Source organism: Ceratotherium simum, chromosome 7 (genome assembly GCF_057802395.1).
Source record: "Ceratotherium simum simum isolate JZ-2026a chromosome 7, ASM5780239v1, whole genome shotgun sequence".
NCBI lineage: Eukaryota > Metazoa > Chordata > Mammalia > Perissodactyla > Rhinocerotidae > Ceratotherium > Ceratotherium simum.
In genome coordinates, this window is record NC_141906.1 from 10,876,839 (window position 1) to 10,891,952 (window position 15,114).

Below are 15,114 nucleotides of genomic sequence, written 5' to 3' on the forward strand. Positions count from 1 at the left end.
CACGGTGAACGTCTCTACGCATGGGGCACCTCGAGAGCCTATTTAGGCTTCTCTCTCTCTACTTGATTGTAAGCTTCTTGGGAGCAGGGAGCAGGGACTATGTCCTACTCATCTGTGGATCTGGCACATAGTAGGCACTCAATCAACATTCAACAAACAGCAGCATTTTCTGTAAGCTGTCACATATCAAAACACAGTCCAAATACTTTGCTGATATATGACTGACCCATTGCATTGATTAAAACTCCTTAACCAATTCAGTCATCATGTTCCTCATCTACCCGCTCACTCTTTCCCACCCAGAGGAGCTCTCAGAGGCCATCGGTTAGACTGGGGGCACAGTGCCCAGCATCTGATAGGTAGATAGTAAATACATGACGAACTGCATGATACAGAGTTGGTTAAATAATGGGGAAGCCGTGGCATTAAGCTCAGGCTGTCACTCGTATGCAATAAAACAGTGCGAGTCACTAGTGCAGTACACCACATATTTTCTGTTCTCACGGGCACATGGTAGAACTGTACTTCTCTTCGCCTTTGCATTAAGTGTAGCCATGTGACTTCCCTTGGCCAATCATGAGTGGAAGTTATATGGGCCATTTCCAGGCAGAAGCTTTAAGAGACAGAGTGTGGTGAGCCACACTCTCTTTCTGTTTGCCATGGGGGCTTGTCAATGCAGTAAACAGTAGTGCCTCTGGCACCCTGGGTCCTAGAGTGAGAATGATGAACAGCATGCCTCCCACTGACCTGCAATGACCAGATAGTGAAGGTGGGTTTTCTGGAGTTGTTTGTTACACAGCACAACCTATCCTTTCCTGACTGATGCAAAGACTTGCCCAGGTACCCGGATTAAAACACATGAGGTTATTTTTCTGTTGCAGGGCACAGGTATAGTCAGATCTGACTTGGGGTTGCTGGGGAAGTAAGCACAGAAAAAGGTGCCCATTTTGGCTTTTCTCTTTGACCTCTCATTCTTGCTTTCCTGTTGCTAAACATCTTCTCACCCATACTCTGAAAACCATCAAGTCTACAAATCACCTTTAAACAACTACTGAAAAGGCACCACTTTTGGAAAAGGTACTTTGGGGGAGATCACACACACACACACACACACACACACACACTCTCTCTCTCCATGGTGCTTCCACTACAGTGTAACCTGGAACAAAGTTATGAAGTTGGGCAACATCAGGCAGTGGGAGAGTCTTGTGGGGCCACTTACTGCCTTTTCTTTTTTTTTTTTTTTTTTTAAGTGAAAACACTGCCTGCACGAGAAACGATAACTCGACAGCCTAGTCATTCTCTTCCCTTTACAGCCCCTGGGAGAATTCCTTTGTGGCTTAAGGTGCAGATGGTTTGCTTCCTGTCAGCACACCCCTGCTCAGCACAGGTGGCCCCTGCCCACCAGTGCATTCCACAAGCAGCAGCTGTTACTTAAAAAGGAAGCCAGTGGTACAAGCAGAAGACAGGCCCCCGGGAAAGGCCAATGCAGTAATTACTACCCTGTTACCACGGAAATAGAGTTTTGCCTCTAAGGCTCCTTTTATGAGCTTGAAAATGAAAGAGACTTTCCCTCTCTCCTCCTTTGTTTCCCTTGCTGTGGACGAGCAGAAGAAGGGGAAGGGATGGAAAGGAAACACAATGAGATCACTGTTGTTGGGCACGGTGTTGGAGGCATCGTCTTGTCCAAGAAAGTGAGTATAACCTTGAAGGCGGGGCTCAGAAGACGCTCAGGGGCAACAGTGGGTATAACAGGCAGTTGTAAAGCAGTCAGCAGAGGCAAGGAGAAAGAGAGAGATCAACTGACCCACACAAGCAAAGATGAAGACAAAAGCATAGGGGAGAAGTCAGGAAGGGAGAAGGGACGCAAGGCAGAGTGCATTTTCACTTAGGCTGGTAGGAAGCTCAATGCTGAATTACCACGCAAACATGCAACCAGGTAGGACCTTATGGTTAGTGTATCTGTATTCTCAATTTTCTCCCTTTTCAACAGGTCATATTCTAACTTACATTTCCCCTCATCCTAATGCTTCATTCCTTTAATCCACAATTGTTCTTTTATTATACGTAGTTACTCTAAGCTGTTATAAAAGAGGGCTTAATCATTAGTTAATTAATTAAATATAAAAACAAGAGACTTGCAGAGGGGTTGAGCCCAGATTGCCCTGAGTGGCTCGCAGGACCGAGGAATAGAGTATTCATCTCTGTTCAGTACTTTACAAAATGCTTCACCATCTTCACCTGGTGTGCACCTCACAATGGTTCTGGGAGACACGTGTGAACACCGCCCTCATTTCAGAGACAAAACCCTGAACTCAGGGAGTTAAGCAACTTGCCTGCATGAGTGAATGGAACCAAGGCCTCCTTGTGGAAACCCTACGCGTTCTCTCCATTCCGCAGCTGCCCTCTGAAATATGACTGAGGTGTCTCTGTCAGTGCTGTCCCAAAGAACTTTCGCAGTGATGGAAATGTCCTGTCTGCATTGTCCAATAGGGTAGCCATGAACCACAAGGGACCTGGGAGCACTTGAAATCAGGCCAGTGTGACGAAGGAACCAAGGTTTTAATGTACATTGATTTTACGTTCCCATGGCGACATTTCACTGGTGGCTCTGATATTGGGCAGTATAGACCCACATCTCTCACTCCCACCACATGGATGGAGGGGCAGCTAGAGAAGGTATGAAGTGTGATTAGTGGTGAAAGAAGGGGGAAATCCCGCTTACCTTCCTTGGTGATGATGGGAAGATCAGGAACTGAAAATGCATAACAGACACAGAAGGAGACAGTGAAGGGAGGGAGAGAGGATTTCTGGGGGGCCCTCCTTAACCACGGCCCAGAGATGGAGGCCTGCAGACCCCCAAGCTCTGGGTACAGAAACTCCAGCAGTGCCGCAGGGACCATACAGTGGGTAGCCAGGACCAGGAAAGAGCATTTTTCGAATGGCTGCAGAATCTCTGCAGATTCTGGGGGCCCTGGGTTTCCTGGATCACTAAAGGGAAGCATCAGCCCTGGCCCAGGATCCTGAAATTGTGGACTCCTCCCCCCCTAACAACACAAGTCTGCGGCAGGTCAGAATTCACAAACTGGCATCTCCTCCCCCCACTAGGAGGCCAAGGAGTAAACCGGCCCAGCTTTGTCTAAGAAACGGCCTTTTCCTTGAAGCCTGAGATCAACGGCGGCCTAAGAGCTAGAGAATGGAGGAATCTCTCCGTGAGGGCTCCCTAAGGAGGCAGTGTGTTAGGTGGTCAGGGCACCCGGGGGCTCTGGCAGGCCTCGGTCTCAATCCCAGCTTGGCCACGTGTTCGGTGTGTGTGTAACCTTCAGCACATTTACTGACCCTCTCTGAGCACCACTGCTTCAAGTCTATGAAACTAGGATAATATCTCCCTCAAACGGTCAGGATTAGGAGTAAATTACATAATGTCTGTAAGGTACTTGGCTCAGTGCCTGGCATATAGCAATCCATCAGGAAATGGCAACTGTTACTGTTCTTATTACCTTCTGATAGAGTTTGTATTAGTTTTCAATTGCTACTGTAACAAATTACTATAGACTTGGTGAGTAAAAACGACAAGAATATACTATCTTATAGTTCTGAGAGGCAGCAGTCTGAATTGGGTCTCATGGACTGAAACCACAGATGTTATTCATTTCTGGAGGCCTAGGGGAGCGTCTGTTCCCTTGCCTTTTCCCCTTTTTAGAGGCTGCCTGTATTCCTTAGCTGTAGCCCCTTCCTCCACCTTCAAAGCCAGCAAGGGCAGGTGGCGTCCCTCTCCCACCCGCCTCTTCCACTTTAAGGACCCTGTGATTACACTGGGCCCACCTGGATAATCCAGGGTCTTCTCTCTCTCTAAACGTCAGCTGGCAATTAACCTTAATTTCCCCTGGCCATGTAGCGTAACATACCCACAGATTCTGGGGATTAGGCAACGGACATCTTTGGGGGGCCGTTATTCTGCTTACCACAGGCTTGGAAGTGGGGGGCAAAGGGAGAAGTCCTTCCCATCTGTGCTCCCTCTCTTGTGCATACGACAGCAGGGGCTATGCCTCAGAAATAATCGGTTTGGGGACCTACCACCTGGTAAGGGCTTCTACCAGTTCCCTCTGCTGGCTGGGGACCTCTGGCCTGGATTAAACTCCTCTTTCCAGGTTGGGCCTGAATCTGTGAATACATTGCTTGGTGCCAGGAGGCTGCCTTGTTTCACACAAGTCGCAAAGCCAAGCGGTGCCCTGGGCTCCCGGAGATCTTGTGACTCTCCCGGCGAGGAAGGAGGGCAGGCTTGGCAGGCTGGTCCAATACCAGGTTGCATAGTTACATCCTCACTCTGTGGGACTCCCAATTCAAGCTGAAACTGGGACAGCTCTCAGCACCAAGGTCGGGGCCCCACATGCAGACAGCGAAGCGTGTACAGTGACTCTGAATCCTAACTGCAAGGGCTGTCGCAACACCGACAACATTCAGAGTCTGGAGGGCAATGAAAACCTAGAAACGAGAAGGAAGAAATCGCTTCTCCTTCCTGCTTGTTTTCTCAGCCTGATGTCGGAGGGCAACTTTCAATTTGTTCAAGTCTCAGGCTGATGTTTCAGCATGCAGCATTAGTTTTTTGCTATTTTTACCACTATCTAAATTAATAAAAGCCATTGGAGGGGACACGGCCCAGTGGCATAGTGGTTAAGTTCGCGCACTCTGCTTCGGCGGCCGGGGTTCACAGGTTCAGATCCCAGGGGCGGACTGACACACCACTCATCAAGCCATGCTGTGGTGGCGTCCCACATACAAAATAGAGAAAGATGGGCACAGATGTTAGCTCAGGGCCAATCTTCCTCAGCAAAAAGAGGAAGATTGGCAGGTAGATGTTAGCTCAAGGCTGGTCTTCCTCACCAAAAAAAATTAAATAAATAAAACCACTGGAGTTCAATAAGTGTTCTAACAGTTTAGAAGAAAGTTGACAAGAAATTCCAAAGTCCTCCTCCTGATTCACGTGCACAGCGAGCCTGACTTCTGTCCTCCTTGGGCTCTCAATGACACATGACCTGGGGACACCACACAGGAGGAACAGCCACCTGCCTCGGCCCGCTGCGTGCTAAAGCAGAGGGTGACGATGGAAGGGGCTGTGAGCACAGGGATGCTTGGAGGGACAAAGAAAGGGACTCGGGAGCGGAAACTTTCCCAGAGCTGAGCTTTAAGCTTTGAAAGCTCTCAACTTGCCGGCGTTCAAGAACTTGGGATGGGTTCTGAGGGGACAGCAGCGCACGCGGGAACTGCAGGAATTCAACAGACCGTGTGACTGTCTGTGAGCCCAGGCTCTCGGCCCTTCTTGTCGCATTTCTTCTTCTTCCCAGGCTGCCAGTGCAGAGACCTCCATGCCAAGCTCTCTTTGTCTGTTCTCTGGGGCCTAGGACTTGTAACAAGCCACCTCCATTTGTCCCTTTCGATCCTCCCTCCTCAGCCGGCTGGCTCCGGTTTGCTGGAAGCAGCCACTGACGACTATCAGGTAAAAACTGGAGCCCGGGGTGGCAACCCTGGAGAGTGACAGGAGATCAAGGGCAGACTCGGCATTTCGAATTTACTATCGTCATTACTATTTCTCAGAAGCCGGCTGGTGACATACGAGATGCACAAACTGACAGTGTCCCTATCTCCCAGGCTCCGAAGGTACACATTCCTATCAGTTACTTTTAATAACGCTGAAGATACCCCAGCCACATCCTGTCACAAACAGCCAAGGTCTGGTAGGTCGGCGTCCTTTAGGGCCTACCCAGGAAGAGCTGTTCTCCGAGTCAGTGATCTTCCTACTCACACGGGGAGGCCGTCTGCCCTTCTGACGCTGGCCTTGCCTTGGCTGAGGTCTGACTGAGTCCCACTTCTCAGTACTTTCCTGCTTCCTTTGTGGACCCCAGCTAGTCTACTGCTTGTCTGTGAGTCCTTAAGGACCAGGCTGACTTTTTATAAAGAACTTCCTGGAAATATCTCAGCTCTGGGACCTTCTTTTTTCAGGTTAAAAGGGAAGAATTCTGGAAAGGTGCTGGGTTCTCTGCATTTTTTTCACTTGTCTAATTTAAATTATTTAAAGAATATATTTCCAGTTACAGGGACAAGTACAGGATTACCTAATCCACGGCTATTTGCATATCATCTTTTTTTAACTTATCTGCACACCATCTGTGATATTCTTCCTTGAGATGTCACATTAAATTGTCTCAAGCCTACACTATCCTTACCCTAAGCATATTTGTAAAATCATGGGTTTGATGTGCTAGTAATAAGTTTTTTAAAATATTAGAATTAAAATATAATTTTTTTTGTGTGTGAGGAAGATCGGCCCTGAGCTAACATCTGCCAATCCTCCTCTTTTTGCTGAGGAAGGCTGGCCCTGGGCTAACATCCATGCCTATCTTTCCCTACTTTATATGGGACGCCGCCACAGCATGGCTTGCCAAGCGGTGCGTCAGTGCACGCCCAGGATCCGAACCGGCGAATCCCGGGCTGCCGCAGCAGAGCGCGCGCACTTAACAACTTGGGCCACCGGGCCGGCCCCTAAAATATAATTTTTGAAAAGAAATATTTCTGTGTCTACCATCTGAAATTATTTCCAATACTACTAATGTTTGCCTCCCACTTTGGGAAACACTCATCTAGAATACAGTTTTTGGAAGAGATTTACATGAAGAACTTTATAGAAACAAATCTACTACTGTTCCAACTTAGCCAAAGATGAAGCATTACTATGGTCTGTTTACAATAACTTTGGAGATTAAAGAAATTTCCAGAAATATTCCAGAACAATGCAAAGTCTCTCAGGGACTATGAGTCAAAACTTATATAAAAAAGGAAATTTATAAGCATTATTAAATCCTATTTTTTTTTAAAGCCACCTGAATTCTTTCTTTAAAAGTTGGTTAGTTATTCATTCAATCTTAAATAATGACATCTGAGCATTCCAGTCTGGGGAGAACCAGAAGACATTGCTGTCCATTTGTTCCCACCATAGAGGCTGACGTGGAACAACACAAATGCTATCCATCTTTCCAGCTCCCACCCAAATCCTCCACCTCCAAAAGCAGAAACAAGCTCAGCTGTGATCTATAGTAATTCCATTAACCCTGCAGTGAAGCGTTAAATTAAACTGCCGAGTACAGATTCTTCTTTTGCTAAGGGGAAATGTACTTTGTCAGGCTTGCATTTTACGCTAACAGATTTACTAACCAACTATATGTTTACAGGAGAACACAAATAAGCAAAATAATTTGATAAATTGTGAACTCTCCAGTGGGGTGTTACAACAACCGATTTTTTTTTCCTGATAATATTTAAAGATTTTAGTTATAGAGAATGTTATCCTCGAGAGAGCAGTTCTTAAACGGTTCATCTTTCTACGGAACTTTCAAACCAATATTTTTTAAAAAACTAATTACAGGAAAAAAGCTGACTTGAGCTGGCACTGTAGTGGGAAGCCTTTTGTCACCTCTGGTATAAATCACCACCCTGGACACTGGAGGGACTCTGAGAAGGACTTATTCAAGCCAGTTGCACAGCCTGGGCCGGATCCCAAGTTCCTGACAATGAATTCTTTGCTCTTCACCAGCCCAAGCTTCCCAGCTTCCCAGAGAGAAGGCAAAGATTCCTCTCCAGCAAATTCCACTTCGGGGGGTAACTTCAGTGTCTGTCTCTTTAGTCCCCTGCCCAATTTCTCTGAAGCCAGAGAACTACAGAAGTTACTCAGCTCTTTGTGAAAAGTATGTCCTACCAAGAGAACAGCAAGACGCTGGACTTGTGCTACAAATATTTGGCTTTCTGACACAAGGCTTAGCACCCAAAAGAGTCCAATGATTTCAAACCACTCCCATCTAAATTCCATGTCTCATCAACTCAGACGTAGAAATGGGTCAAGTATGCCAGAAAAATCCTTCCACAGTCAGATCATTCAAGGGTATTGACATCTAGAAATACAGGACATCAGAACGGGAAGGGATCTTGGAAATCATACAGTTCAAGCCCCTTCTTTAGTAGATCGCTCATGGTCATAGAACTGGTGTGTGTCAGAGTAACGAGTAGAAACCTGGAGGCCAAATCGTCCTCTCTCTTTACTGTAGTATTTTCTGAAACTCTTTTCGTCTCTGACGGTGGCAGGAATGAAGACCTGTGAAGCCCTATAATGTCAACTATCCAGCACGTGCCGTATACACCTACCCCCTTAAGCCTTGCCTCCCATGACCAGGCAGCAGGAGACTATGGTGAAGCCTGCTCAGCCAAGGCCAGGAGAGCTCCCTTCTGCACACAGACCTTCTGTGCCTCACCAGGGACTCTGTTCCAAGGTGCAGTACCTAGAAAGCTGGCTAACCGAGGAAGCAAGCAGATCCCTGGGGCCTGCTGAACCGACAGAGATGTTGTAGCAACAGTCAAAACAACAACAAAAACTACCCAAGCCTGAACTCCCTTGTTCTTGCTGTCAGAAGCACCACGCTAACCAGAAGCAGGACTCGATACCTCTTGAGCAGCTCTCTCCTGCCTGCCGTGCCAGCTCCTAACCCTGGGCACCGCTTCAAGGCCTCCCAACCTGTGTGTGGCTACAGCAGTGCCCATCCACTCTCAATATCACCACCCTCATTCCTCAGCCCACTCCGGAATGACCTTCGCACCTGGCCAACCCCAAGCAGAGCAAGCTTACCTGTCGGCGTCTCCGAGGCCCAGGGAGGTATTTCTTTGCAGGGTCTCCCGCACCACAGCCATCCCATCAGGGAGCCGGTTCAGGCGGCGGGTGTAGAGGCCAAGTCCACCATCGGTCATGTACCTTTAAAAGAAGAGGATGATGCACATATACGGTCAAAAGTGAGTCATGTGCAGTCTTGTCGTTCATGTCCAGAGGCCCCGCATGGCCCTCCTGTGCACTAAGGGTGCAGGAACTGAGGCTTTCCCAAGGTTCTGTCACTGATCACAGCCCAGGGAGAACTCAGTCGCTGATTCACCCCAAAGAATCACCAGCTTGCTAGCAAAAATAGAACTCAGCTTAATTAATCCAAACTTACAGGAATCTTTAAAGCAGAAGGGAACTAGTGAATAAAATTAACTGCCAGATGTATTCATGACATTCTTTTTAATGTCAGCAATTATACAAGCAGGTGTTTCACCTAAGTAATGTGAATGGAACTGACAAGTCATCAGCAAATCATAGGGAAAAATATTACAGAACAGTGGAGGAAGTAGGCAAGCTTTTCAGAGAGGTGGAAAGAAAATGTAGAGGATAGAAGAACCACCTTCGCCACCACGGGCAAGTGGCTTCTCTGGCCCAGGGTTTTTCATCTGAACCATGGGAATATCACAGCGTTCCTGCGTCATAAGGTGGACATAAGGAATGTGAAACAAGGAATAGCGAGACAAGAAATATGCAAGTGCTCTGCAATTTGTATAAAACCATATAAATGGAAGACATTATTTGGTCTGCGATCATCTCGAAGTATCTACAATGGTGAATTTCACTCTCGATACTGATTTCTTAAGGGGGTTGTCACAAAACTCTCTGAGTAACACTAATGCTAATTTACTCTTTTTCAGATCTCTTGGTGATGCCACAAAGCCATTTTCTGATGAAATCAGTGTTGTCCAGGGGAGGGGGAACTTTGGGAACTTTCTGTATAGATGGCTGACTGTCCACCAACCAGACCAGTTCCTGAGAGCTTAGCCACCAGCAGGAAGTAGTTCAGGCCCAAAGCAGCTTTACCTCATCTGCCTTGGCTCCTTCAAAACATCCCATAAAGGAGACTGCTTGTGTCATTACCCCATCTTCAGGGGAGAACAGGAAGGGAAAGCAAAACTGGGGCAGAGCAAGAAACCAAATTCAGATCCCTTTAGTCCCACATGGGCCCCATCAGAGAGAGCTACCAGATATCTGAAAATGCAAATATATTACATTTCAATTTAAATAACAGGGAGTAAGAAGACCAGTGAGTGGTTATTTTCCTGAAACAGTCAGCTGAGCTACATCAAGGCAGGTGTCACTGCCTTTGGTATTTTAGCTTCAGAATCTATGGGGTAGATCCGGACGGTTCTCAATCCTTGAGTTTCCTCCACGCTTTGGGACCTTCTTGGGATATACTCTTAGGAAAATGGAATTATAAGATGCTGTGGAAAAAAACCCAAAAACCAAACTCAAATAGATAAAGAAGAAACTAATGCTTCCATCCAGTGAGTAAAAAAAAAAAAAAAAAAAAGACTCATAATGTTATCTCATTATCTTGACACTATTTCATTTGGTCAGTTTCAGTCCATTCTTTTCTCCTATAATATATTTCTATTTTTATGTATTTGTAACCATGGCATACATGAAATTTTGTACTCTAAGTTTATTTCACATTAAAAGCATTTTTCCAGATTAAAAAAAAGATGCTGTCGGGGCCGGCCCCGTGGTTTAGCGGTTAAGTGCGCGTGCTCCGCTGCTGGCGGCCCGGGTTCGGATCCCGGGCGCACACTGACGCACCGCTTCTCCGGCCATGCTGAGGCCACGTCCCACATACAGCAACTAGAAGGATGTGCAACTATGACATACAACTATCTACTGGGTCTTTGGGGGGAAAAAAAAAAAAGGAGGAGGATTGGCAATAGATGTTAGCTCAGAGCTGGTCTTCCTCAGCAAAAACAGGATTAGCATGGATGTCAGCTCAGGGCTGATCTTCCTCACACACAAAAAAAGATGCTGTGGAGGTTGCCCAGAACCAGTAAGTTCAAGTTAGGGGCAGAGAAGAAAGTTCTCACTGGAGCCATTGGGTGAGAAGGAGCTTCCAATACGGGTCAAAAGAACGTCCCCTTGGGGCAGCTTCTAGGATACTGTGTCTGACCGAACTTCTCTGAGGCCCCCTCCTGCCCCCCAGCTGTGGCATTAACGAACAGAGGCGATGCAAAGCCAAGTAACGGAAAGTCTGTTGGAATCAGTCAAACCAACTGTTTGTGGCTGTGCCAACAAAACAGAACAGACTGAAATTTTCACTCAACCACATGATTTTAAAAACAAAAATGCACTCCGTGAATATACTAAAAACCACTGAATTGTACATTTTAAAATAGTGAATTTCATGGTAGATGAATCATATCACAATTAAAACAGAAAAATACAGTGATTACAGCTACAGTAAAATAATTATTTGCATAATTTCTTTTTAATGCTTGTCTCTCACTCTATACAGTAAGTGTCTTGAAGGCAGGGACTATTCTTATTTTGTTCAAATCTATATCCCATGTACCTAAGACATCCTAAGTGCTTATTAAATATTGTTTTTGTTGAATGAATGAAGCCAAGGACATAGTCATAGAGTGGAGTTTAGCAAAAACTTTTTGGGAGGACAATACCAATTACCACCCACCCAACAGATGCAGTGACCCAGGGGCCAGTGGTGGACTACATGCATGCAACCTTGAACTAGCATCACCTACACCAAATGCAGTAACTTTGTCAGAGGCTGGACTTTGTAGATCAATGTCCTCTCAAGGAGAATTCAGTGGAAGCTCTTCAAAATACAATCCGTTGCACCATTAAGCAAGGCAGTTAATTTTGAATTTGGCGAAGTCCGCTCAGCTATGTAGATAAACAAAAATTTTTCAACTCGGGAGATCTTGTCAAAGGACAAACAAACTAATTTTAGCATTCATTTCCCTGTGGGATTTTTATTGCTGGTGAAACAACACACGTGGTTGGGCAATTACACGCATCTAGGCATGTAGACGAGGCCCACACATACACAGCCCTGGCTTTCTGGGAAGGCCAGAGAGCAGAGCCTGGTGAGCATGTCAGAGATGGAACGCTGAGGCATGCTGCAGCCCCCAGCCTGACAAGGCGGGAGGGCCCTGGAGAGAGGGGATTGAATGTGCTAACTTGGTTTGTCAACTGCTTCTGGGAATTCTGATTCCGTTTAGGCAGAGGGGAAGGGCAAGGATAAATCAGGACACTCTGCCTTCTCAAATGCACCAGGAACTGACAGCCAGGGAACTGAATGCAACTTATCTGACAATGATCCAGTTTCCTTGCAGATCTATTTCATTCACTGTGTGAGAGAGAGAGAGAGAGAGAGGGAGTGGGGATGAGTGGTAACGAAAATAGGGAATTTACCTCTTCTCCCAGAGGTTTGTAAAAATGTGTTCAATCATTTATTTATTTATTTATTTATTTTGTGTGTGTGTGTGTGTGTGTGTGTGTGTGTGTGTGTGTGTGAGGAAGACCAGCCCTGAGCTAACATCCGCCGCCAATCCTCCTCTTTTTGCTGAGGAAGACTGGCTCTGGGCTAACATCTGTGCCCATCTTCCTCTACTTTACGTGAGATGCTGCCATAGCATGGCTTGACAAGAGGTGTGTCAGTGGCGTGCCAGGGATCCAAACCTGTGAACCCCAGGCCACTGAAGCGGAGTGTGCAAACCTAACCGCTATGCCACCAGGCCGGTCCCTAGTTTTTACAATATTCTCCAAAATAAATTCTGTTGTCTGTCCTCTCACTAGAAGACAGCACAGCACTGGAGACAGCTGTCAGTAGAACCAGCCTCACACTCAAAAATCTAATTCAAAATATTTATTTCTAAATTATTATCCACCAATTACTATAGTCTGATTTACAAAAAGCTCGGTGTATATTTTTTAATGACTCTTCTAGTCTCAATGAAAAATATACATTTTTTTGTTCAACTCAAATTTGTATACAAATTAGCTACAGAATACATTAATACAGACTGCCTTAATCAAGTTAGTCCCTTAAGAAAGCATGATTTACAGATGAAGTGGTCACTGGTGTGCTGATCTCAAACACCGGCCCTTGACCAGGAGGGTTAAAAAGACTTGCATTCCCGAAGCTCTAAGATTCGGAGGTGCAGGGCGGCAGGAAAATGATGGCCAAGCCCCATCTTGGGAGCTTTATCAGAGGCTCACACTGGGTGGAGATGCAATGACTTGCCTGAGGTCACAAGGAAAGGAACCAGCTGATCCAGGGACTGAACCCCTGAGCACCAGGGCCACACTCTCCTTCTCCTTGAGGAAACAAATAATTAGTGCTGGAGCCTAATGAGGTGCTGGTAACATCCTAATGTTTGCTTGGTGGGGTCCTAACTAAGCTGCCAAGAAACTAACCAATTTCCACATTATCCTTCACTTCCAAGTTCTGCAGCGAGGGGTGGAGGGGGCTCTCTACCTCCACCTTCTGCAGCTTCCCCAGAGCCCCTGGATGGAGAGAATGGGAGCCTGTGCTAAAGAAACAGGGCATCTGTGGGGCGTTTTTCTTGCTTTTCAAGGCTGGGCACCGTGCAGTGGCCTAGGAGCATCAGAGTTAGGAACATGCATCTGTTGTCAGAGAGACCTGGTTCAAAATCTCTTCTGCCCCTGGCTAGCTGGGGAACCTTGGGTGTGTCATTATTAATAAGAACTAAGGGTTACTGATGCTTGCCAGGCACTGCACTGTGCCAAGTGCTTCCCATAAGTCATGACATTTCATCTTCAAAAGAATCTTACAAAGTATCTTATTATTTCTCTTTTGCCAATGAGGAAAATGAAACTGGGGTCAAGATCACAGTGCAGGTAGGTGGGTTCAAATCCCAGCTTTGTCAAAGCAAAAGTTTCAGCTTCCTCATCTGCAAGATGGTGACACTACAGACTAACCTCACGGGGCTGTGGTGGGTCAATGAGACCGTGCATATAAAAGCCCAGGGCCGGCATGTTGGGAGCACTTACAACTTATCAGCTGCTGTTACTATCAGCAGTAGCGACTGCCCACATCACAGAGCAGTGACTCTGCATTTCCTTCCCCCTTTTCCATTCCACAAAGATTACATACCAGGCTCTGTGCCAGGCTGGGGTTACAGAGATGAAAAGACCTAGTCTCTGCCCTGGCAACACTCAAACTCTGTAAGGGACTCAGACATTGAACAGACGACTCTATGGCTACATGAAAAGCAGTATTACAGATGGGTGTATGACAGGCTCTGAACACACGGGCGAAGGAGACACAGAGGAGTGCCATTTAAGCTAGCCCTTGAAGGGTGCATAGGAGTTTGCCAGCCAAGGGAGAAGGATCCATCTAGGCACATGCATAATGTGTACAGAAGCAGAAAGAAATGGAGAGGAGGGCAAGCTAAGAGAAGGGTAGGTAGCTCACTGTTGCTGAGGCAACAGAACGAAGACAGGAGCTGGACTGCAGGGGCCTGGGGCACAGTCAGGAAAGGCCTGGATGCCCGGTAGGGTGGGCATGCTTGCCTGCAAGCCAGGGGAGCTACAGAGGTACTAAGCACATGAGTAACAGGCTCTGGCTTAAGAGAACACTGACTTGTCAATACTTCCTTCCTTGCAATACTCCATTTGTGGTGAGCATCTTCTCATTGATATTTCCTTCTACAGATTTTTCAGAATGCACCATTTGTCTGAATCCTATCTGAGTCATCCCAGGCTTCAGGGGAATGACCAGACTTGTAGGGTAGACCTCACCATCCCTCCAGCCAAGAGAGGCCTGTGAGGGCAACATGCCTATTACAAGGAACTTTCTCAACAAAACAGGTACATCCTATGTAACTGACACCAGCTATGAAAAAGCTCTGGAATCTAATGGGACCTGTTAGAACAAATACGCCAGATTCCGAGTCCAACATTTAGTCAATGGAGCTCTTCTCTTTCTTTCACTGTAATGAGGCAACAATGTGGAACAAGAGAAACTGGCTTTGTGAGTCACCTTCAGAAGGAGGGAAGCGTGGCTCCTCACTCCCAAATTCACAGTGTAACATGGCTGCATAAGTAACACAAACCAACTTCACTAAAGTCAGAAGAAATCACCTCCTGTCAAGAACTGGGGGAGGTGAGAGGGGACGGAAGGGCAAGTCATATGTACTGACCTGATCTAGTTCGGTGCATTTCTAATAGAACATGACATTAAAAAAAAAAAACCCTCAGATGCAAGAAAAGAAAGCAATACAAACAGAAAAAAATATTCAAGTCTAAGTAATTACTTTTCTTCAAAGACACGTCAACTTGTCTATATTTTTTGGACACACTTTTGGTTTAAATGTGAACATAAAGAAAAACGGAATAAAGAAGTTATATACATATATATATATAAAATATTCCCTGCCAACATCAATATAAATCCATGAACA

General features: G+C 46.2%; 1 protein-coding gene across 4 annotated transcripts in view; it reads right to left on the reverse strand.

Moving 5' to 3' along the window:
• The window catches only part of NAV2 (neuron navigator 2), a 697,375-nt gene that overhangs the window by 111,949 nt on the left and 570,312 nt on the right, over positions 1 to 15,114 (reverse strand). For all 4 annotated transcript variants that reach the window (XM_087433096.1, XM_087433094.1, XM_087433097.1 and 1 more), the window contains exon 11: positions 8,672 to 8,794. In XM_087433096.1, coding sequence (XP_087289222.1) covers positions 8,672 to 8,794 — 123 coding nt within the window. The remainder of the gene's footprint in view (positions 1 to 8,671; positions 8,795 to 15,114) is intronic.